This window comes from Manduca sexta, chromosome 5 (assembly GCF_014839805.1).
Source record: "Manduca sexta isolate Smith_Timp_Sample1 chromosome 5, JHU_Msex_v1.0, whole genome shotgun sequence".
Taxonomy (NCBI): Eukaryota; Metazoa; Arthropoda; class Insecta; order Lepidoptera; family Sphingidae; genus Manduca; species Manduca sexta.
The window spans coordinates 8,421,713-8,447,599 of record NC_051119.1 but is presented as its reverse complement, the minus strand read 5'-3'; the positions used below and the strand labels follow the sequence as shown (position 1 = coordinate 8,447,599).

The 25,887-nt window shown below is 35.7% G+C and overlaps 1 protein-coding gene across 1 annotated transcript in view; it reads left to right on the top strand.

Moving 5' to 3' along the window:
- The window catches only part of LOC115455911, a 152,644-nt gene that overhangs the window by 63,536 nt on the left and 63,221 nt on the right, over positions 1-25,887 (top strand). Inside the window, exons 18-24 of the mRNA XM_037443763.1 lie at positions 631-2,057; positions 10,386-10,530; positions 10,711-10,824; positions 11,369-11,494; positions 11,810-11,926; positions 12,290-12,553; positions 12,921-13,011. Coding sequence (XP_037299660.1) covers positions 631-2,057; positions 10,386-10,530; positions 10,711-10,824; positions 11,369-11,494; positions 11,810-11,926; positions 12,290-12,553; positions 12,921-13,011 — 2,284 coding nt within the window. The remainder of the gene's footprint in view (positions 1-630; positions 2,058-10,385; positions 10,531-10,710; positions 10,825-11,368; positions 11,495-11,809; positions 11,927-12,289; positions 12,554-12,920; positions 13,012-25,887) is intronic.

Genomic DNA, 25,887 nt, shown 5'->3' with positions numbered 1-25,887 from the left:
TTTTGGTTCATGACAGCACCTGTCTATTCCTGCTCGGGCTCTCCACGGTTGCGTGTGATCAGACGGTCACGTTTGTTAATATGTAGCGGTACAATCGATGTCTATTGTCTAATGCTTTAATCCGTCTGTGTTAAATGTTATATGCTTTGTTATGTGTTGCTATTAATATATTTTTGGCGTTGTTTACTAGTCGTTTTATTTATACCTCACACTGAATCTCTGGGTTAACAGAGCATTGGTAAAGTATGGGAAAGTGTTCATGCTACATTCCAAGACAGGAATAAGTGTCAATAATACTGTGTAGGGAAAGAGCGAATATCTGGCTCTTTAAACATTAACTATTTTCTTTAGACATTTTATATTCAGCAAATAATCAGGCTACAATGTTTCAAACTCCCTCAAAATGTCTAACCACAATGGCCTGTAGTACATTAATATTTACATTCTGAATCCAACGGTGGTCCTCATTCACACAGAATACCCATATTAGTAGAATATAATATCAGTAGCTTACCTCATACTCATTTTATCAAGTTCTATCTATGGAGTCATTTTAACACAAAAATAATATGCAATGAGTAAACCGTATTTTGAAATTGAAATAGAATAAAAAAATAACTTGTTCCACAGGAATGCATTAACTCTTTGGCGTCTGATGATCACACTGGGATGGATTCGTTCCACGAATGTCTTCAAGAATACGGCGAGGGTCTAGAAGTGGTGCAAATATGCCTCGAACCTGAAGAAGCTTCAATCAAAGATGAGGAATTATCAGGTATTGGAGATCTAAGCTTCGATGATTGCAAAAAGAAAGGAAATGATGAACAAAATGTCGAGATTAAAATAGAAACTGCTAAAGTAAATGGAGTCAAGTCGTCCAAATCCGAAGAATCTATAGATCAAGATGATGACATGACGATCACTGAAGACGACGTATTGATGCCCAGAGAACTACAAAGGGGAGAAGTGAGAAGTAAATCTGCTGACAGAAAGGGTGAGCCAGACGATTGTCTATCAAAACTGCAGAGCAAAGATATATCGACTTCCGATGAAATGGTATTTGCTGTGACGCCGACGGGGTTAGAACGAATTAGTTTTGATAAATATTGGAAAGATTACGGAGGAAAGGCTGACCAAACGACTATCGAAAAGGTTAAAACCGATGACAGCTCTAATGAATGTTTGAATTCGCCCGAAGACACAAGTTTCTACGACGCGAACACAAGAACGTCCGTCCATGAAGAGAATTCTCTATTGTACATTGACCATGAGATAGATGGGTATGAAACGTGTCTCGACGATGATTCTACATCTTTGAAATGCACTGTTAAAAACGGTCGTAAAATCAACGGCGAACGCGAGATCAAAGCGACAGGTAAACAAGATAAAACAGCATTTAGAAACAAAGACAACGACGTAAGTGCCAAAATCGCGAACGCACAGAACGCGGGCAATGTTGTGAACGATACGTCGTGTCGCGGGCACGCGCCGAGTGTGAAGCTGATGGAACCAGTGAGGAGAGGATCATTAGACGTATGTGACAAGCCACGAAGTCCGACCAAACCGTCCAGCGAGAGAGTGCAATGCGTGGAGTACTACAACGACCAAGCGGAATGTTTAAAAGAGATACGAAAGAAAAGGTTAGAAGAAGAAGAAAAGAAGCACAAAGAGGAACAGCGGAAAATTCTGGAACTCAATTTGGCAGCGATGGAGAAGAAACTTAAACTGCGAAAGCAGGAAGTGAGTGAAGAATCAACTGATTTGGAGAATCACTATGTTCCCGGTTGTCATAAGTGCTTTTTGGAGAACTACGCATATGCGATCACGAAGGCGTACATAGCAGAGGCTAATGCGTGCAAATACTGCGAAGTGATAAGAGATATGTTAGAGCGTCCTAAGACAATACCGGAGAGGCGAATGTCCGCACCGGCTTTGATTAATTTAGACAGCGGTGGCTCGGAGTCTGATGATGAAGACTTGCTGCTGGTGCCTGTTGTGCAGGGGAGACGGAAGTCGGCGGGTCCTTTGAAGTTTCTAGTGCCTTCGAGAAGACCTAGGTGAGTCTTTTATTCTACTACTATATGTATCGTATAAAAATATTGTGATTTGAATTACTTAATATAGAATATTAATCAGGATAAGTAATTTACTTTGTCGCTCTTTATTGGCTGTTTAGTTTTTTTCCACTGTAGCATCTAGGGCCCGTAGATAATACAGACTGTCTAATGTCTATCACATTACTTTTTATAAAAGTTGATGATTTTACAAACGCATCTTGTCAAAGGTCCTAGGTCAGTCATTTACCAATAAGTATTTACAAAATAACCCATCATAATTATATTGGGCGAGCAACCAGCTACGAAGAAAATAGTTGCTACTAATAGCTATAAACCTTTATAACCTGTTTTAAATACTTACCCTTTTGATCCAGGTGTGGTATAATATTATGAACTACATCACGAATGGCCACAGAATACTTAACACTAGTATCTTGTTTTAAAATCAATGTTATACATGTAATGCTCTTTATCTAAATGTCGTACAATATAAACACGATTCATTGACAATAGATTTCCTGTAACACGTGAACGATATAATGCGATGAAGCCGCACAAATAAGGTCACATTATTGTCTATCTGTTTACATACGTCCTTCGTGTTTCACTCAAAATACAACCTTGTTTTGCAATAATAACGTGTAATTTTCTTTAAACATCGTTGACCTTCGCATTACCCGTAATTTTAAAGGGATATGTCGCTTATTCTTAGGGATTTCGGTTCAAAATAGCGTGTTAGCACGTCGAAAGGCAATATTTTGAATCTTCAAGTTCAAGTTGACGCCCACACGTGTTAAGAATCCAAGCGAAAGTCGTAATTTTCGTGTTCGTTTCATGCTTGTATTGCTTTTGAATTGTTCATTGAATATGTTTACTGCTATTACACATCGGGCGTGTTTTTAGCGCTTAGATACTCGTATGATTCACAATTCACATGTGTTTCCACTCAGGGAATGCAAAAATCTTACGTAGCTACTGCTTAAAGTCAGTCTTAAAAATGAAGTTACTGCGTAGGATTGCTTTTCTATGAGATACTATAGGCGACAGGATCTACAACTTGGACAGTAGCCTAACCCGCTAAATATCTAGAAAGAACAGCGACTTCTAACTTTTAAAGCCATGGTTCTCTCAAAAAATATTTACTCTCTTTTATGGAATTGCGTATAGCGTGCCTTAAGCAAATTACTAGCTTTTACACTTGTGATAAAGTTTTTCCGGGATAAATATTTTCCCGCGATATAAACTAGCCCATAGCAACCAGGAATAATATAGCTTCCTATTAGCGAAAGAATTTTTAAAACCGGTTCAGCAGTTCCAGAGATTATCCCCTACAAGCTAACAATTATCTTCTTTATAATATTAGTATAGATTTGCATCGATTGTCAAAATGTCATTTAGATCATTGTCGGGTTTCATGGAACACACTTTAGGTTTTACCTTTAAATAAATACGCTATTGTTCCTCTATAATTTAATGAAATTACACTATTTTATATTACAATTAGCCTTTGCTCGTAGCTTCGACCGCGTGAAGGAGTATTCCGGGGTAAATGTCCCGCTATATATTTTTTCCGAGATACAAAGTAGTCTATAACCTTCCCAGGGTCTTAAACTATCTCCATACCAAATTTCCTAAAAATCCGTTCAGTAGATTTCGAGAAAATCGATAACATACAGACAGAAAAGGGGACTTTCTTTTATAATATGTATAGATAGATCTAATACATTTTGTTAATACTCAATCATCCCATTCGGGTCACTCTAATCAAATCACATTTAATCACGTTAAAACACCCATGTTTTCTATTACGCGGAAAATAGTTCTTAGTATGGGACGATTATGAAAATTGCTTTTTCTTATAACCTTAAAGCGTTTTCCTCTAGATAATGTAGGGGTGACCTGACTCACGCATCTATTACTTGCAGTCACGATTTACTTAAGAAAGTACTTATTATCATTTGAATGTGACTGTTTTGTGTTCTAAAACAAATACATGCATAAATATATGACGCTGTTTGTAATTATTTTTTTTTTAAGAGATAGTCTTGATTTCCGTCAATATTTTTATCCCTTTAAAATGCGGTCAATTTGGTATATTTGGTACCAATATATCTTGAGCAAATAACTCATGGCGTCAACTTTTTATATTGGGTAGAAAACATCTTGAGCAAATCGCATGGCATTGCATGGAAAAGATTTTTGAATAAAAATTAAACATCTCATGGAACACTAGAGATTATGATTATCTAAATACAATAAAAACAGAGTTTTTTTTTATTATAGCCCTTATTGGTAATGTCCATATTATAGCGGCCTACACCAACACAACGTATTGAACCCTTTCTATATATTTAAAATACATCCTTCAGAATGTTGCTAATTAAATTAGCATAATTACAATGTAGATCAATAAATTTTCAATAATAAAGTGCCGCTGGGGGTTGGTCAACACTACTTTCGTTTCCAATTACATTACGCGTCCCGCGGGTCGAGACGTTCACTCAGCCAAATTACCACCGAATGTATGAATTTATTATTATTAATGCATTCATTTTGTTCTGGAATATTCGCTAAATCCAGGACTAATAATTTTGAAATTATTGTGTACATTTTTTCTCCACTCTCTTTTCATTGGAATTTATTTTATTCTTTTATCAATTAGTGTAATTGTGATAGATCTTCAAATGACAAATATACCAAAAATTTCTTATTATAAGACTGTAGATTAGAAGTCCTGGGTTTGAACCTTTGCATGCTTGAGGTTGGGAAAGACTTTGTATGGGTTTTTCAGATTCTCCTGCATTCAGAGATGTGTCCGGCAAGCAATCGTAAGTCCATATAATCCGATTCTTGTTCCCTTTCGTAATTTATGTAAAATCTAACTATTATAACGATTCGCAGACCGCATTAATGCACCTATATGTGGCGTCGGGTTACCTTTTGGAAAACTGCACCTTTCGCCACTGGTAAATAGATCTATGTTACAATGTATATTTGAATTATTGGTTGATTCTGCTCAGTTTCCGTCAAATTCTTTTTGCAACATGTTTGATAAACTATTTGATTGATGCTTCGTTTATTTGAAGGCTTTCACCGAAAAGCAACTTGAATCATAGATATCCATTGAGTACAAATTTCAATCAGTTCAACCGATATGTTTTGTCTATTTATCGTATTTATGTTAGGGAGATTTTCTAGAAAACCTTTGGATTACAAGCCACTATATCAACACCGTGTAATGACCATAATATTAATCAATCAACCCAACTACTTGGAGTTGTGTTCTTCTTGTTAATTCTAACTTAAAATGATTTTGGAAGCTAACATATACATAATTATTTGTTATGTTTACGCGAATGTTAGACATTAAAATAAAATATTTTACGAATTTTATCGCGAAGAAAATTATAATATAAAAAACACGATAAAATCCGTTACATAGTTTTATTTTAATAACATATCCATACTTTTTAAATTTAGAAAGCCTTTCGTTATTCCATTATATACTTCCGTATGTGCATAATATGCAAATGTAGTGAAGTATTTAAAAATGAAACGCATCAGAAGTTAATGCTGGAATACAATCGAGAGCCGCCCCCGACCAAGCTTAAAGGAGATTATAGAAAACAGTTGAATTAGTGTTGTGCGAATGTTGATGTCGATAATATAATATTAGGGTAATTATTAAAGGTATTATGAATAATGAGGGAAAGCTAACTTACTAATGACATAACGAGACAAGACGATTTATGTAATAAATGTCTGTAAATATATTACTCAATAAATATATTTCTATAAGCCTGTTACCAAGCATTATATAAGTGACTAAAAATAACTATTGAGAAGGCTCGAACCCGAGATTCAGTTTCCTGTTATTTACTCGACTACTTGTTACAAAAAAAAAAATCTGTAAATTAGGTTAAACATCGCATTTATTTGTGATACACATAGATTTTCTGAGTCTATAATATCGGTTAAGGTTGGACTGTGCTATTAAACTGACAATGAAGAGTAAATAATGATATCGATATCGATGGAAGTATAACATCACTATTAGAAAATTGCTAATACCCGTAATTGAGTTATGGTTGGCGACCTCAATGCTGCGTTACTGGCGCCCTGTACTGGGTCAGCGGTGCTCGTATTCGCTCACATTTTGGTGAAAAAAATTAAACTGACGTCATATGAGGATTATGTAGTGATTGGCGAACTTTTTTGCGTTATATTGGTAAGTCGATATATTTTTATAATTAATTATGGTATTATTTATATTGTACCTATGTTTTTGTGTAAAAGAATAGAGTACCTAGTAAGTCTGAACTATGTACGAACATAATTTAAAACTATTTTATGATATTTGATTTCACATTTATTTTGATTTGTAACATTCAGTTTAGATGTATTTCGTAGATATCTTTTGCTAAGTTCCAGCCCTGTTAGTCGTGTCAGAGCATACATCTTAAACACCATAGATTTTTAGTATAAATTGGCATCAATTAAACGATCAATCTGAGTGTAGTTCTATACGTAACTAATTCAATATTTCCTGATTCTCCTTCACAAGACATCAATCCAACATAAGCTATACCAATTAAACTGATGCCAGATGCTTCATTCGCGATCCTTCAAGAGATCTTTTCGTCTTACCTTATTGCACTGCCATTTGAGGCTGGCACTAAATACTTTTTCAAACATGTTGCAAAGAGGGATTGTCTTCCTGCCTGACATCGCCTATTCTCGGGCAGTTCGTGTTACAAATGACCACACAAATATCGTCCGAACTGGGTATCAAACCCAGAACCTTTCCTTTCAAAGCTCGTATACGCCATAGGGACCAAGGAGGCGATACGTGAACTTTTGAAGACATCTTGTCATTTACAAATAAAGCTATCTTCCACGCAAGTCAAGGAAAATCTTGTTTTTTGACAATTATATATCAATGTAGAACCTTTTTTTATACATGGCAAAGCGACCCCACTACACCTAATGGTAAGTGGAGTCGGGACCAATAGAATGTTGAAAGACGAGAGATCATTACACTTCGGCAGTTGACACAATTATGCTGGCCTGTTGGAGCCAGATATACACAGGCTGATCCCAGAACGCGACATTTACGTGGGCTACTATAGCGGGGTTTAACACCTGGTGTACGGTGGTCGGTATCCGAATATATGAAATATCCTATCACCAGCAAATACTAGAGTATGATACCGTGCAACATCCACCATTAAGAGAAGTCCGTCTACATCGGGTATAGAATGGATCGCGAGTGTAGCGCACGACGATGCACTAATTGAATTTTCCAACCGACCAAGCGCACTAACTACTGACGCTTCGTCTGACACTAAATTAATTTTATTCACCTCAATACACCAAGTCTAGATATCTTTGAGATAATGCATTACGTTTTGTTTATGCTTTTATTGTTTTTATTTCACGTTGCTTTATGGTGGGCGAAGTATTTTATATTTTGCTGTAAAGGCTGTGATTTGAACTGAAGTTATAGTGATCTAAGGAATCTGATATTGGGTTTAGAGTATAAAATTTTGAACTGCAACTACATAAATGCCAAACGTATTAGTAAATATCTTTGGCCTGAGGATGGAGATATTTTTCCGGTGTCTATTAAAGCCACCAGAAAATGATGTTCATGTCGGCCTGAAGTTAGATTACATGAATAGATAATTAAGATCTAGTCCTATAAAAAACTCATTCACCAGACGTCCAAGTCATCCACCTCGCCTTTTCTTACAGATTGGCAAAGCATCTACATTACCATTAGTATTACGATTTGAAAGTTTACCGTTATACCAGAGGTTCCCAGACTTTTTTTCTCATAGACCCCTTTCAAAATGTTGCTGGTTCTGGTGGACTTTTCTTTGTCATGGCGGGGGGTTATGTTAGGGTCATCGTGTCTCTTAAAACCCCTATATTATCCTCCCTACGTTGATAGATGAAATCAAGTCAACATTTATTACTTTATCATCAAACCAGACAAATTGTTGTGGACCCACACATTTTGGTCATGCCAACGTAGACCTTACCGAGTGTCCCGTGAAACCCTGGGGGTCCACCTGGACTACTTCGGAAATGAATGGGTTATAACAATCAAATAACCCATTATTTGCGACTGAAAAGTCGTAATTCACAATCGTCACGCCAATCAAAACTAAGTATCAACAAACAGTAGTAATAATAGCTGCTTATAAAGTATAGTTGACGAGCTAATAGCTGTGTATTAGGAAATGACGTAAATGATATTCTATTCATACTCGTCACGCGGCGGTGGCGGTGACAAACAGCCAATTTCATTATGAACTCTTCATGCGATGTGAATATACTTTTGGCGCTTGTTCGAAATTTAATATTACAGATCGGGAAAGCAGTCAGTGATCACTCAAACACAAAGTTTTTTTCGGGATAAAAAACGCGCTTTATATTTTCCCAGGATAAAAAGTAGCCTCAGCACTCAGGAGAAATGTAGCTTCCTATTATTAAAAAAATCAAAATCGGTTTAGTAGGTCCTGACATTAGCGCGTTCAAGCAAACAAACTCTTCAGCTTAATATTACTCTAAATAAGCATAGTGTATCTTCCTTGTTTTCTTTCGAGTCTTCGTGACCTCTCACTTTGTTTACTGCACCGACAATAAACAGTTGCTGAGGTGCTCATTTAAATTGTTCGCAATGTGTTATATGTGTAAAGGTGGTATTCAAACAATGCGGCTAGAGTGACACAAGTGCTCGCCGGGCCGCGACGGCGGCGCGATTGATTTCTGCTGTACAGTCGAGCGCAAACTGCACTCTGCTTATAATTATTCCAACCAAAGAGTTCTAAGATTATATAGAGAGGACGTTGGGAAAATTCTCATACAAACATTTTGCGTTTATGTGATGGTTACTCAATCTACTGCGGAATAGCAAAACATCAATGTAAAATACTTCATGTTTTCTCCATATCATGATTTGCTTGTTTTTAATGCGAATTTTAGCATATTTTCTGTAAAATAGATTTTTTGTATTAATATCTAAGGACGCTATGACGTCTTGTCGTACAGACATTTCAAATAAGACAGCGACTTATTACCCAATTGCTAATAACTTTTGGGGCAAAAATTTGGCTCTGATGGCCGGTCTATAACTAATTAATAGTTTAATGTATTTGATTCCAACTCATCCCTAAAAACACCTGGAATTTATTAGTAATTTTAAAAAGAATCTGAATGTTTCACTTATGGTTAGTGCTAATTCTAGCCTATCTAAGGAAATGATGTGGTATGAAAAGTAAACAAAAGCGTTTATCAACTCATTGTAATTGGATTCAATTTAATACGCCAATCGAAAAGACGGGGTAACTTTATTTCCGTTATTTCCATGCTATGAATTAACGTAAAATTTTGGGTGACAGAAGGTGACAAAAATGTTACCGCTGCATACGTTTAGAAAACAAGGTATTTAAATGTAAATAGGTAAAGAATAAGTAAGTCTTGCGCATTGATGGTTACTAGTTTAGGAAAAAGTCGGTCTTACGTATTGATGGTTGCTATCCTTACCTTACTTACGTGTTTATTATTTCATTTTGTCAACATTTCAGTCTATTACCTTTTACATTTAATCCAATAGACACCCTGAAATGTTTGATACATCAGATAAGTAGATCGTGAGTTTTTTAATATAGGTTCGTTAGTAAACTTTAAAATATATATTTAACTAGTTGCACCCGCCTGTACAGAGCATAGGACGACAATAATTTTATTGCAACGTTTTCAATTTGTGAGGAGCTCCATTGTGCCTGCACAGTACCCACACGCGATGTAATTTTTCACTTAGCCAATTGACGACGATACCGGCCTGTGGTGTGGACGATTCGCAATAGGTACACTGCTTACAAGTGATATGATTATTGTTTTTGGCTCAGTAGCTCGTTAACCGGCCGTGGAATAGATTTTAGTGGTGATTTATTTGATTCAGCACCATCTTTTGAAGAGAAAAGTCGGTACAGTTTACGAATGAAGACAATAGCTCTGTATTTAACAGTCACTAGTGAGTTGCTAATTGACATTATTTATGAAATGAAATGATTAACTTGAATTCGTAAAATGTTTTACATTATTTAGATTCCGTCAATATTAACTCTACCACCAGTTCGGAAAGCAGTTCTTACCAGAGAAGAATGGGCAAGAAACTGATGTTGCTCTTTTCAAATCTAGCTACTGTTATTCTTGTTAATAGAAGCCTATCTAGTAGTTAAAAAGCTCATCCAGAGGAGTTTAAGCAGTAGGTGGTTCAAAAGATTCTGCCTTTTTGATATTCTTTTTGTATGTTCGTAGCTACGTACCACAAGCGATGACAGTGACAGTGTCGCCGGACCGGCGCGCCGACGCGCTGGTGGCGCAGCGGTGGGGCCCAGCGAGGAAGGTCACCATCAAGAGGAACCCTGGAGCACCGCTCGGAGTCAGTATCGTTGGTGGCAAGGTAAGAGAACAACAGAGTCGATTTCCTGTATCACAAGATTGCCTCTACGTAATCCCTACGTAATCTCATTGATATCAATTCTCTAAATGGAAATACATAGTAATCATGAAATATGTAATCGTTATGGACTATATATAATTTATTGATTTTTAAAATGCTAGCAATTTCTTTTTAAACCAGGTTGATATAATCTCCAATCGTGATGGAGAGGAGGGGGAAGAGAAGGTTATATTTGGCATCTTCATTAAGAACGTGGTCCCTGACAGTCCCGCGGGAGCCAGTGGAGAATTACAAGTAAGTTCATAATTTATAGTTTCATCTGTACTGAATGCTTTGAATGATATAACAGTATATCATTTTTTTATTGCTTTGAATGATGAGACGAGCTTACTGTTCGCCTGATGGTAGGCGATACAACCGCCCATAAATAGTAGAAACACCATCCAACTCCTTGAATTATAAAGTATTTTTTGGTATTCTACTGCGCTCGCTATCCTGAGACATGAGATGTTAAGTCTCATTATGTCCAGTAGTTTCCCTGGCTACTATGTCCGTCAAACTGGAATACAACAGTGACTTCACACTGTTGCTTGGTGGCAGAAGTAGACATTGGCCTGGTACCTACCAAAGCGGACTCTTACATATGAGAGACCTACCACCAGTAAATATCTGATATGTATATCTACAGTGCGTATACAAAAATAAGCTTTCAGCTACTTTGAAAATCGTATGCATAGGCATTAAGTAAGACTTGAGTTGCACAACTAACAGTTTAAGTGCTTTACCTAATACAGTGTTTATGTACTGTAGTGGTAGTAAATAGAAACTTTCCCAACAGACAGGCGACAGGATCCTGGAGGTGGACGGCGTGTGCGTGAGGTCTGCTCAGCATGAGCGTGCAGTACAACTCATCAAGGCAGCGGGGGAGAAGGTGACCCTCACCGTGCAGAGTCTGCTTACCTGGGTAAGGAAGTAGTCGGCTAGCGACTGTTGAATGAGGACATTTAACAAAGCAAAAGTGTAGTACATGAACTTTTATGGATACCAGTAGCTAAACTGGCAATAACAATAATGATTTCTTATATTTACGCGAATGTTAGACATTAAAATTATTTTTTTTGTATTTTTCCGATAAAATCCGAAAAATAGTTTAATTTTAATGGCGATAAAAATGTTTGTTGAATAATTAACATTAACATAAGAATTAGTATATCATAGAAAAAAAATGAAAATTCAGTCCAAACCGAACTCCACAGCGTGGATCATTTCGATTGTGCAGAATACAGACTCTTCGGACGTGGAGGCATCGTCCCCGCCGACGTCGCCCGCGTCCGTGCGGCACGCCCCCGCGCCGCCACCCGCAGACAAACAGAAAACACCACAGCACGAGATAAAGGTAGGGGAGATGTTGCTGGTGCTGAAGACAACATTGAACTTGAATTGGTAGGAGGGACTAGGTCATGACAATGGGTCGCTATGACAACAGATTTAGTATCCCCTAATAACTAGCAGTGCCATGAATAGAGAGAGATGGAGAAGTCTCGCAAAAGTTGCAATCAATTTTTCAAACAATCCATAACCATGACCACTTCGCCAGAAGCGTACGACTGAGAGGAAGAATAACTAGTTAAGTATATTTAAAAAACATAGGCAGCATCCATAAGTTATGGAGGCAAAATGGGAATCTCTTCCTATGTTGACGTCATTAAAAATTTAAAAGTAATATACAGTAAATAGTTGATAACAATTTTATCAACAGATAACAGTAACGCCAGATCCAGATTATACGGAGGAAGCAGAAGAGAAGAAAGAACAAGCAGAACAGAAAGAAAAGAAAGAAGAAGCAAAGGAAAATGAAGAAGCAAAGGAAAATGAAGAATCAAAAGAAAAGAAGGAAGAACAGAGCGAGGCGGCGCCACCACAACCCGTATCTAAACCTGAATACTCCGACGATTCGGAGAGCAGCGACGAAGAAGATGAAAGAGAGCTGCAGGGGAGGACCTACTCTGATAAAGGAGTTGAGGTGAGTCTCATATCCATCCAATGTAGTGTATACGAAAATGTGAAGACCCAGCTATTTGTAGAATCGCTTTAAAGCATCAGCTAGAAGAATAAATATTATCTTCCACTAATACATAATTACTATTTAGATACATACGTATTTATACGTACATAAACATATTGTAGGTACGTGAGTTTCAACGCATACATGTATATATCTTTTTAAATTAAACATTATACGTCTCCAAGCATTAATAGGTTTTAGGCAAGTCAACTATTAATTGCTGTGTCTATTAATATTTAATATTCTGTGTAATATTAGTATAGAAAGACACTAAGGCTGTTACATTAAATGAGAATTCAAAATCTAAGCAAGTTTTATCTTCTAGATCGATCGAGCGTCAGCCGGCGCCATAAAGCGGACCAAAGAAGAGAAGGAGGCAGATCCAGAGGAAGAAGACGACTTCGGATACACGACAAGTGAGTGGAGAGATACATTATTCACTTTGTTCAATTTCTCATTCTATCTCGTACATGTTTACTTCTACGCGTGTCTAATGGAACACAGCAGATAAGAGTTTGAGATAGCATGATATTCTTATTGCTTTTCTTACTCTGTATATATTTTGTACATATTCCTAAAATCTTGTACAACTAGGGGATCTGTCTGATTTTTCATTTTAGATTGATTTAATGATTACTTGAATATATATATTTACTATAACTATTATAATAAGTAAGATCCGGGCAAATTAAGATGCATATATTCACGTCAAATATCAACATCCTAAGTATTTTACAATTAAAAATTTATAGTACATTCAAAAAACAATACAAGACTCAATTTTGAACTTTTGCATTTCGTAATTGACCTCTGGTTGAAGCTAGCCGAGAAATAGGACAAACGAAATAGTTCTCACACAGAGAGCGAAACGGAATTGTATTTGTTCTGTAAATATTTGCTGCTGGTTTATATCTACTGTGTAGCTTCTAATAACCGCGGAATGGGAACCTTGTGTGGGTTAAGATTAAACCTTTTGTCCATCACAAGTCACTATGTGTATTATTATCTGTATTTAGTTATAAATAATAGTATTTACATTATATGGGTTATTACAACTGAGTTAAGAATAGGGTATATGACTGCTTGATTTTATTAATTTTTTTCACTTGACGGGAGGTCTTATATGTAATAGTCTGGCAAGGTAACACCGCATTATATACTTCTACTGCCTAATGCAGGGAGTATGATCTTTAAATAGCGCAATATAAATATTTGAACTGCAAGAATTATTAGAGACAATAGTTTATACTCGTATATTTATCATTGAAAAAATCTTCTATAGTATTCAATTATTATCATCTGTTTTTATTTTTATATACGGACACAGCAATGTGACTCCTCTATACCTGATGTTAATGAAGTGGTGTCCAATATAATGTCGACTGACGAGAGATGATTACCCCCCGACAGTGGACACAGTTTTGCCGGCCCGTTTTAACCGGATATACACAGGCTTATCTCGGAACGCGACACTCTTACGTGGGTCATTATGGCGGGTTTAAAAACCTTGTGAACGGTGGTGGCTATCCGGGCGGATATAAAATTTAGACTTCAAGACACAGCTCGTTCTGCTCAAATCGGACAGTCAACAAAAAAAATTGTATATTTGTAAAATGTAGGTAGATATTGTAACTTTCACTTGTGGATGAACAACACCTCAGTCCCCCCTGTGACAACGAACGCTGCAAAGTCTTCGAAACGTCGGGCGAAAATTATAATATAAATAACCGCGATAAAATCAGTAATCAGTTTTATTTCGATGATAAAAAATGTATCCTACCACCAGAATCTAAATTATCTAAAACATTCGTCTCAATTCCTTTGCGGCGAATAAATAAGGTTCACATAGAAGCACACGTAAAACAAACAATACAGAATAGCCGCAGTAATATCGTGATAAAACCACACAAGACTATCTTAAGATATCTCCGAGTTCATATGAAACAACTTGCGAAGATTTGTCACAAGTCATATTGCTAGCTAAGGGTTTGTTCATAATGCGATGCGCGTTGCGGTCGTTTCTGGCAATATTGTTAGTGAAAATTCGAGACTTAAATTTATAAACATGATTTGCAATTGAGGCAAAAATGAATTTTATTATTGGAGTACTTGTTTTCAAAACTAATTTAAGTAACAAAATAGTTTTAACAAAATATTGTCACGATATTGTCTTATTTGTTTGTTTAATATATTCGTTTTATGAAAAAATAGGTATATAGAAGGAATGTTCTAAGACAAACAATGGAAACAGACTGTGTAGAAGAAATTGTAATTCGTAAAAGATATTTGTTATGTACATTTAATTATCAAAATACTCATTCTATTTGTAAAAAAAACTTTATCTTTTGACATAATCTTTAGACTTCAGGGCAATTAATGCGTGGTGTACATACATAGTTATCAACTCCAAAATATGCAGCGTAACGTTACATTTTACTAACTACATTAGCATAGAGTAAGCTCCTTGGAAGTATATTAGAATACCGCGTAATAGCCGATTAGATTTAGTAGTGTCCGCGTTTAAAATACTTACTTTAAGATAATAATCTGGAAATTATAATCAAGTCTAACACCATTCGATCACGCGATATATCTACAATCATTATTTAGTTTTCCAAAAACGCACCGCGATTTTGCCATTATGAATGTGCCCTAACTGTAAGCAGTTACTCGTAAAAACAGCCAAGTTTGTTTATCCGAGTTTTCTTGTTTGTAGGCGCCGTTAAGTGTTTGCTCCACTTTCTGTGTTTTGGCTACACGCTCAAATATTATTTTAAGGAAAATATAGAAATAATATATCACTTCACCGTTTTAGGTGAGAAATCTACACCATTGAAAAAAAAATTAGTCAAATCTAATTTTCTTTAGTCCTATATTCATATGTTTATTTTATTATTTATTTATACTAGATATACTGGTTTTATTATTTTTCGAGATCTTATCTTCTAGTTCTTTTAAATATTACAATTGGCCAATTGATTTGAGTAAAATAATGTATCTTTTCATTGCTTGTTTTTGTTTGTTTTATCATTTCGTTAATGTTTGTGAATATACAAATCATTACATAATCTGAATCTGTAATTTGTTTTAATTTGTTACCTATACAATAAATTTATTAAATGCACCTAGGGGTTCGATCCTCAGATTTAGAAATAAATATTACATGCATCATTTAGGAAATTATATTTGGGTTCAATGAGAATTTAAATTAAATCTTATTTAGATGATAATACTTTGACGTATTACAAATAGTTTGATGTACAATTAGCATCCTTTAGATAACAAGTCTGCATTACAAAACGTATGATATGAAAACTATAGTATTCGATTCCGAATTTCTGATTTACCGCCATTTTCAATAAACGATCCCAATCGCTTTTTTTCGATCTATATCAAAAATGGACCAATCAGAACATAGTATTTTTGACATTCTTACAAATGAGTTATTTTGATTGGTTCATTCTCGAAATCTGATTGAAGATTGACATTGAGATTGTTTATTGAAAACAATTGTTAGTTGAACATATGGAAATTTATAATGGGTGTTTACAGACAAAACCCTAATAAAAAAAATACTGCACCAATCAAAGAAAGGGTGCCGTCTTCCATCGCTCAAGGAAGTAATTGCTACTCGTTGTTAACTTTTTCTAGTTGTGGCCTCGTTTTATATTATAGAACGCTTTACTCTCAAATGAATGCAGCTCTTTGTAGCCTATTATAATTAAAATTATAACACTTAATCAACGAAGTCACCACCAGTCCATCTGAAGCGTATTATAATTAAAATTATAATATAACACTTAATAAATGAGATAATCACCAGTCCAGCGCCCTTATTCTGTATGATAGTGTAAACGCGTAACGCGGCCGTGTCATTTTATTTCCGAGAAATTTGCGTGGAATGGTATTCTGTAAGTCAAATTTCTATAGTCCTAAACATGACGCGTTGTGTTACGTGCTTGTTACGCACTGTTAAAATAACGTGCGGGATAGAGAATAAGGCCTTACAGAATACCATTCCACGCACATTTCTCGAAGATAACATGACACGGCCGCGTTACGCGTTTACACTATCATACAGAATAAGGGCCTTGTGCAGCAATCATGACGTGGTATAAGTCAACTGAAGTATACAGGGTCAGTTTTACATTGCGTTACTAAACGAATTAAAATTACTTTTGAATAATATTTATTTTCAGTCATTAATCTAATTGCTGTTTTGAAATAATGTGACATAAGCGGTCCATTCCATGAACAATCTGGAACCATTGGACAAAATCGTCTCTAATTTCTGTACGTGAAGGATTAACAATATTTACTATTGTAAATAAAATGGATGTTTAGAACAATAAAATAGTGACAACAGATAAACATTATCGTCATTGAACATAACACAATCCAGAGCACGCAACGTCATTTACACCGCGCTCATTGTAAACGCTCGCACTCCTACGTTACTCAAAACATTAAAGATTTATGTGATTCAACTGCTTTATAGTTAAATTCTAAAAAAATCCAATTGTAATTCGATGAACAATATTTATCTCAATGCTCATAGTCATAACAACTATAACAATAGATTGCGTGGGTGTATTTTGGTGCGACTACCGTTTAGGTCTTTGGTTCGAATCAAGGATCGGGTATATGTGTTATCTTCGTCTAAAAATTGTGCCTTATAAGGCGGTAGACTCGTCATCATGGGAAGAAATAGACGTAGTATTAACAAATGAGTAATACGTATACCAGCTAACGAGTTTCCGAAGTCACTGCAAAAAGGAGACCGCAATCTTATGCTCTCTCGTATTTAAGTATACATGCTATATTCAATTAGCAAATTAAATATTGTGAAGCGTTTGGTTAAGATTCAAAAGAGCTATATACTACCCGTGTCTATTTTGATTATTATCATCAAGCGTTCTCCTATCTAGTATTTGGCGTACGCCTATTATTTAGTAGTATACGTGAATAGTTCTACGACCCAGTAATCTGTACATTCAGAATGTCTCAGAGTGTAATTTTGCTTGACATCTGGTAGTCAGCCCTTATTGTCTTCGAATCCACTTCAAGCAGTTGATAACAACGCCTTCCCTACCAACCTTACTCTGATGACTAACATTGAACACCGGGAGAAGAAAAACTACCTTGATGCCACAAAATAAAATTAGTCTCGACAATATTGTTCAGATTTTTAGACTATTAACGTTTAAAATTCTTTACGTAATCGTGTATTTTGCGTTGCCTATGACGTCACAGTTACGTACAGAGATATATGATGGCATCACCTTGGATTTATTATAGACATCGATCATCGACAGCGTCTGGAGTGCGCCGTAAACTCTCAGGGTTGTTAGAGATGTTTGGTGTGGAGCTGGTTGGAATAAAATGCTACTTTTACTTGAGAAGAAAACCAATCCATGCATTAACCGCTCTAAGACTTACTCTAATAATCATGGCCATCCGTGATATAACAACTAAAACACCAGAAACAATGAATTCACTTACAAGTTGATGTTACAGAATTACTGCGTGTCCACAAAAGCCCAGCTACACATCACTGATAAAGTCTAAATTACACCAAAGCGGTCCAACATGAAGCATAAAGATATTTTATTATATCGTAAAACCGCTCAAAACTATATGTAAACAACAAGGGTTTCTATTTTAGTTCAGAGATATACTGTCAACTCATTTGGCGAGAGAATTACTGGGATTTTTTGTTAATATTAAAATAACCAGTGTATAATTTTAATCTCGTCCCGAAATATTTTTTCTACTAGCTCTAGAACATGCTTATTAATTTTTCTCGATCATCTACACGAAAACACCTTACATTTATGTTGCGTTGATAGTATGTCTCAATTATTGCTTCCGACTATCATGTTTGATGGTAATTTAAAGATCATAATATCGACAATTCCACGATATCGGTTCTTTCATTCCATACTTTCCTGGCAAAATATATATGGCTTTACAATGTTGGGAGAAAAACACATGAAATACTACCATTTTTAATTAGTCTACCATTAAGGTTTTCGACAAAAAATAACATATTAGCTATGTAATACAGTGAGTTGCATCGAATAAATGAACAGCGTTTGAATGCATTTGGAATCGATATATCACAGTGGCCGAATTACTGAACGTTTCGAATGTATCGATAAACTATCGATTTCGCCTCTATTCTATTCCGCTGACTTGATCACGATTCATTGAATCCATGATTGTGTTATATATTACTCAGGAAAATCCACCAAGTATTTAAATTTTTGCTACCAAACTTGGTCACAAAAAACTTTAACATTTTTATATTTTCGTATTTAATTTTGCATTAGTTTGTTTGGAGTTAGCGTTGGACATTCATCTTACTTAACATCTAATTGGCTCTATTTAGAAAATAAAAAAAAAATTTACAGTATTTTTATCAATTTAAATCAATAATAGATTAATCTGTTATTTGGTGTGATATAATTAAGTCTGTGGAATCTATTTATTCCATCAGGATGTTACTTTGCCGTAACCAACATGGTCCAATAATATTGTATGGGCAACGTAATGATATTATTAACTGCGGTGTAATAACACGAGAACTAGCAATATAAACAGTAAATAGTATTTACGAGTGCGTCTGTTTATGTTTCAAACTATGTATTTCGGACTGGTATTTCACGTGTTCATTACTGCGCAGGGATATTTAAATGCCAATTATTATGCCAATGTCGGCCACTTATTACGTTAAATTTGGATGTTGTGTTCTAAATTAGATTTAAAGTTAATTACAATTAGATTCATAATAATAAATAATTATACCATGGTGGATTTCGAATTCCAGAAGCTAATGTAGATGCGAATAAAAATGACGAAACAATAAAATAGTTAAATCATAGGCTCTAGTACCAGCACAATAAATCGGAACACACAATATTAGGACTGAGCTTTGAGAAAAATTATATTACGTGCAGCTACCCTAATTGATAAAAATACAAAAACTATTTTTTCAAAATCTGTGTACGCGGTTTTTAATACCATCGAAAATTATTGTCAGTCTAATATAGTTTAGACCTATACCCAATAGAGTTTTTTTGTAGTTATAACGGTTAGGGTACTAATAGACTTAAACTTAAGTCCTGTCTTAAATGTCCTTGCTGTACAATATTGGAAATTCAACATTGTAGGGTCTTCTAAAACCAATCTGTATACCAGCGAGATGGATTCAAGTTATTGTAAATTCTCCCATTTAACTATCTTGGAGGCGTAGTTGGTTAGTAGTTTTACGATACAACTGCAGTGCTCAGGGCTCGGGTTCGATCCCCGGGTCAGGCAAAGTTATGTTAGGTTTTTCTAGCCTGTATCAGCCCTGAGTGTAGAATTTGTGCTGGAGAAGGCGATAGGTGCGCCCCCTGCCACATAATGGGACGGAATACGCACGACAAAAAGTGGGTCCAATAGTTGCACCTCTGTCTACCCTTTTGAGTATAGAGCATGTCTTCTATTTAAGAAGCTAGTCGTTTGTTAGTGAGGCAAGTCTCATTAAAAATTTAATTAAACATTACCTGAAACGACAAAGAATGCAATCGCTCTACCAGACTGGTGGAAGCATATAAATAGACGCTAGTTTCTTCCGAAACACGTCGCTTAGGTATTAATCAGTTGCCAACGTGACTACAGTGGCAACTATTAAGGTAGATAGATTTAAGAAAGTATAGAATGCATTAAGTCAAGAAATTAGTAACTGTTTTTTATACGTGCACTACAAATTGATTACTGCACCTAATCGTAAGTGGAGTAGGGTCCAATAGAATGTCGACTGGTGAGAGATGATTACTCCTCGACAGTCGACACAATTGTGCCGAACTATTGGGACCGGATATACACAGTCTGATCCCGGAACGCGACACACTTCATGGGCCGCTATGGCGAATTTAAAACCTTGTGTACGGTGGCCGCTATCCGGAAGGATTTAAAATATATCCTACCACCAGAAAATTTAATTTATTAAGTCCATTGATCTGAATAACCAATTGTCTTGGATTTTATCCGACTTCAAAAAGAAGGAAGTCCTCAATTTGTTGCACTTTTTACGGACGCTGTCTAATTCCACGTTAACACAGCGTCTTGTACAAGATCCCTTATAATAAGAATAGTGTCAAAATTCAATATCTTATAATAAGAATAGTGTCAAAATTCAATATCTGTATATTTTGATCACGTAGACTTTGAAGTTTGATGTTTTCAAAGCTGAAAGATACCATAGACCCGAGCATGTGAAAAAGAGTTTTGTCAGATGAACGGAAAACAAAGTGATCCTATAAGGGTTCCTTTTGAGGTACGGAACACTAAAAATGAGAAAAATACTCACAAAATCACAATAACTTTAATCTTGTTTCTTTTATACTGATAACGGTGTGCCGTGCTTCTGATATCGACAGACCATGAAGCTCGAGTTAATAGCACTTTCATAGTTAACTTTAATTACGATATAAATAAATTTCATAGTTATTTTATCGCTGATGTTAGCTTCTACATTAACCTTTTATAAATTTAGTTCCATCCTTAGGATTTGACTATTATAAGTTTAATCGTTCTACTTTTAGCAAGATATAATAATAATAAAATCAGCCCTGTATTATATACTTACCCACTGCTGAGCACGGGCCTCCTCTACTACTGAGAGGGATTAGGCCTTAGTCCACCACGCTGGCCTATTGCGGATTGGTAGACTTCACACACCTTCGAAATTACTATAGAGAACTTCTCAGATGTGCAGGTTTCCTCACGATGTTTTTCTTCACCGTTAAAGCGAACGATAAATTTACAAAGAATACATACATGATTTTAGAAAAGTCAGAGGTGTGTGCCCTTGGGATTGGAACCTGCGGACATTCGTCTTGGCAGTCCGTTCCACACCCAACTAGACTATCGCCGCTTATAGCAAGATATATTTTGTTATGTTAGCCAGGAAATAATTATGTTCATCATATTTGGTAACATCTGAACCCCTAGCAAAATTTACTTATTATAGTGAAGCATTCATATCGAGTAAGTTAACGTATAAAGTATTCGTTACAAGATGAATCACTCCTCGAATTCCGGCCACGGCGGCCAATCTCAACGGAGATCAACATACTGCACAAGTGTGTGCGCAATACACCTGTGTATTGCGCACACACTTGTGCAGTTGTGCACTGTGCACTTGTGCACTCCCCGTTTCTTCACTCTCATAGTCCGGTGAGACGGAATCCGACATAACTGGAGAAAGATTAGGCGTAGGAACAACGGCTTTACGTGCTCTCCGAGGCACGGGGGTATCACAGCGTTGACTTCCTGACTCCGGGTTGCGACTGAGTAATTTTTAAGATAGAAAAATCCAGTCACAATTATTTTTGGCCCGACCTAGTATTTGAACCCTGGATCTCAACACGGTAATCGTATTACTATGCCACCGAGGTAATCATTAGATGATACCATATGTCGAAAAGGAGACACGTGCTGCCTTTTCCATACATTTTAACACACGATGGTCTATAGTTACATGAACTATTCGAAGTTTACACGCGCGCAATGATTACGCTGTCGTATTTTAGTTTCAAATACGCTCATTGGCCTTTATTTTCATTTAAAAATTTACTTAAACGAAACGTTTACGCTAATGGTACCATAACGTGTAAATTCGTGTTAATGGTACCGGCTCTAACATAACAAGACGTAATGGTTTAATATCGAATCCTTGATTCTGTATTTCTAAGCCTACGTAAGTTACCATTAAAAATACGTAGTGTTCCAAAAATACTCCGTGTTTTTACCTGAAACGAAAACCGCTTTAAATCTGTTTGGAAAATCTTTAGCACAACTTAATAAGTTAAGTCATTAAAATACGAATCACGTGATTTAATATTAAATGAGTAAAAAACAAATCTTTAAAGTGACCTCGTTAGGGCGGCGAAAACAACTTCGTGCGAACTTCGTCGTGCACATTTTCGCGCGTCATTAAAACAATGTTCGAAATGCAAATTCGATTTTGCCGTTTTCGTATTCAACGCATAAAGCACCTTATTGCATTACATTTAAGATGTTTTTTTATGATTTAATTGCGTAAATCCGTTTACATAAATTGTTTTAGCGCGTCGACTCGCGCATACATAAAGCTTCTTTTTTTGTGTTAGCTGTTTAATTTTTTTTCACACCAGTAAAAGGGAAGTTGCAATGAATAAGTTGGCCTTTCCTATCCCACATCTTTAGACTGGTTGTGCGATAAACATTTTGTCAATGTTGTACAAGTTTAACAATCGATGGTCCAACTGTCCGATGTCGGTCTTCTATAAGTAATCTTGATATTGTCAGCTTTGTAAACTATGGTGTTCGATAGTTTATGGGTCAAAGTGGAAATATTAATATCTTTATTACAAACATGTACGAAGTAATATTCTATAGATTTATTCAAAAATAACTTAGCGTAATGCTGGCTATACACGTTGTTAGGGCTTGGGCATCGCGAGCGTAGGCAAATTGATAAAGCAAATGCTACCGTCTGAAGTCTAGACGTTTAGGCGTTTGTAGACGAGATTTGTGGAAACGCCCACGCTTTATACGCTATCAGTTTTTATTATAACAAATTTTTTATAATTGTGACAAGTGAACGGGAGCGACTGCGAGTTGTGACAAGGAACGCGAAATGAGTTCTACGAATCGCGCTTGCTTTAACTCCGCAACGACACCGAGCGCCGGCAAAGCAAGGCAAATATGCTATCTAGTTTTTATTGGCTTTCATAGGAGCAGGTTCGGCCATATACACGGTAAAAGATAGTAAACTACAGTCCACGCGCGAGTTCCGAGGAACTTTATGGAATTTTGAATTAATGAATCTAGTAATTTTGTCGATAATACGTTTAATGCTCGTGTAAATTGTAACGTTAGTTTTAAAGTAGGATGCCGGCGTATAAACAATAGATTACTTTCACTTTTACTACACTTACCTAAATCATTAATGTAAATACCCTAAATACCAGAAAAGTTGTACGCTCACACCTTAATAACGAAGTAAGAATTAGAGACCTAGAACTCGACAAAAACCCGACAAAAACTAGTTTCTTTATAAACTGCTAATGTAAACGCCATAAGCATTTACATTACCTTTATATTGCCACAACACAAACATTGCTAAAGAAAAAACCACAAGAATTGCCAAAATGCAAGCGTTATAATTTAGGCAAAAGTAACACTATTAACTGATACTATCAATAAAGACTACCGCAAAAGCTTTTACTTCAAATAATTTAATGACACAGTAGTCCGTGAGAAACATTATCAACAAACTGCATAAGGACTGCGTTTAAATCGCCGAAATACAATTTTATATTTATGTACACAAATCCGCTTCAACGAGATACGACCTTCGCGAAGTCCATCTATTTACCATGAGCTTTTCCAAACTTACCTATACACGTACCAGGCTTTTTAACACAACACACCTCAAACTCCAATCAAAAGGGACTCTTATTATCGTAGTATTGTAGTATAATTTCCTTTGCGTTACCGTTGTGTTAAGTCATTTGTAGTGAATGTATAGGCCACGTGCGGTATTTTTCAGTGGCGCGTCTGAAATGATGTGAGGCGGTCGTCCGCACCTTTCTTAGTCGCGTCTCGTGGTTCAACGCGAGCTTAGTGATAAAAGTCGTGATTGATAAAAGTGTAAACATTTCATATCTGTATGTGGAGTATCGAGTTGGAATTAAAATCGATAATTTTACATCTACTTTGTGTTGTAGATGTAAAAAAATCATAAATGTGATATGTTTTGTTGGAAAGCATGTAACTAAATTAAAGCTGTAACGTGTATTTTTTCTTCCTCATTGGAAAAATTATATGTTTTTTATACGATATCGAACTCGTTATATCGCGTATGTCGAAACTACAATCTATTTTAAACGCAGATTTACGAATGTTTTTATATCTTATGCAATTAAATGTAAAGTTTACAGTTGCATGTTTGTAGGAGCAAACGAAAATATTTCCTCGGCGTTTAAAATAAATTGACATATACAATTATTTGTTCCACAATTTATAGACCTGCTTGTTTATATAAGCATATGAGGCTCTAAAGCGTGTGAAATTATCTAGGGCATTAAATTCTTAACCATGAAGTATATAATTATTTTATATCCAGTCACATAGAAAAGGCGATCTTAATTGCTAAAGATTAATATTCAAAATGTTGTCTGGGTGTTCGACAGTATTATTGAAATACTTAATACATTTTTATAAGTACATACGACGCATGGTCTTAGAAACTACTTCAGAAATGTTCGAACATTTTTTCATAGTTTTTACTAATGTTTATCACCAAACTATAAGAATATAATTAATTACTGAAAAATTTACTTACTTGATTAATAAATAAACGTAATGGTGCATACGCTACCACATGTAGGTACTCTACTAATTAACTAGGATTGTTTATAATGAACATCAAATGTTGCTATTTACTTTATGAGACACTTTCTTTTCTCTCAGGGCATATTTTAAAATTAGTTCAATCATTAAAACTGTGTAATCGGAAGACAATCTCTTTAGTTCATCATTTAAATAAATAAAAAAAAACACGCGAATTGAAAACCTCCTACGATTTTCGTAATCTTTTAAAAATAGCTTATCGAGATTCTTAACTCTTTGCGGTAGTCACTTATTATATAGTCGTAGTCGCAGAAATCCAAATACAATTGTCAGTTTTGTTATACTTTCTTTGAAGCCTTTCAGTTTGTTATCAAATACATGACCAAGATATTTTCCGCAAGTAAAGCCGCGTCCGATCGATAGAGGAGCAGTTAATCTACCAGGCCTTCGCGACAATTGAGTGCAATTTATCTAGCGCGGAGGTGGCTTTGATCGTTTACACTCGTTGTCAATTGTAGTTGACGAGTGTTCGCGCAATAATCTATACATGTTGATCTATACATTCGGTTGTAATTCACTCGCAACTTTATATCTTATGCCTTCATTATCTATATATGTATAAAAGAAAGTGGTGTTAGTTACACTATTTATAACTCAAGAACGGATGAACCGATTTGGCTGAAAATTGGTGGAGAGGTAGCTTAGAACCAGGCAGAAACTTTTTATCCCGTGTGTGACATAAGACGTGGTATAAGAAAGCAAAATTTGGTATGGAGATAGTATAAGACCCTGAAAATATATAGTGGGACTTTTATCCCGGAAAACTCCTTCACGCGGGCGAAGCCGCGAGCAAAAGCTAGTAAACTATATTATTAGAATCAGTTTCTTCATCGACAGTCAAAGTT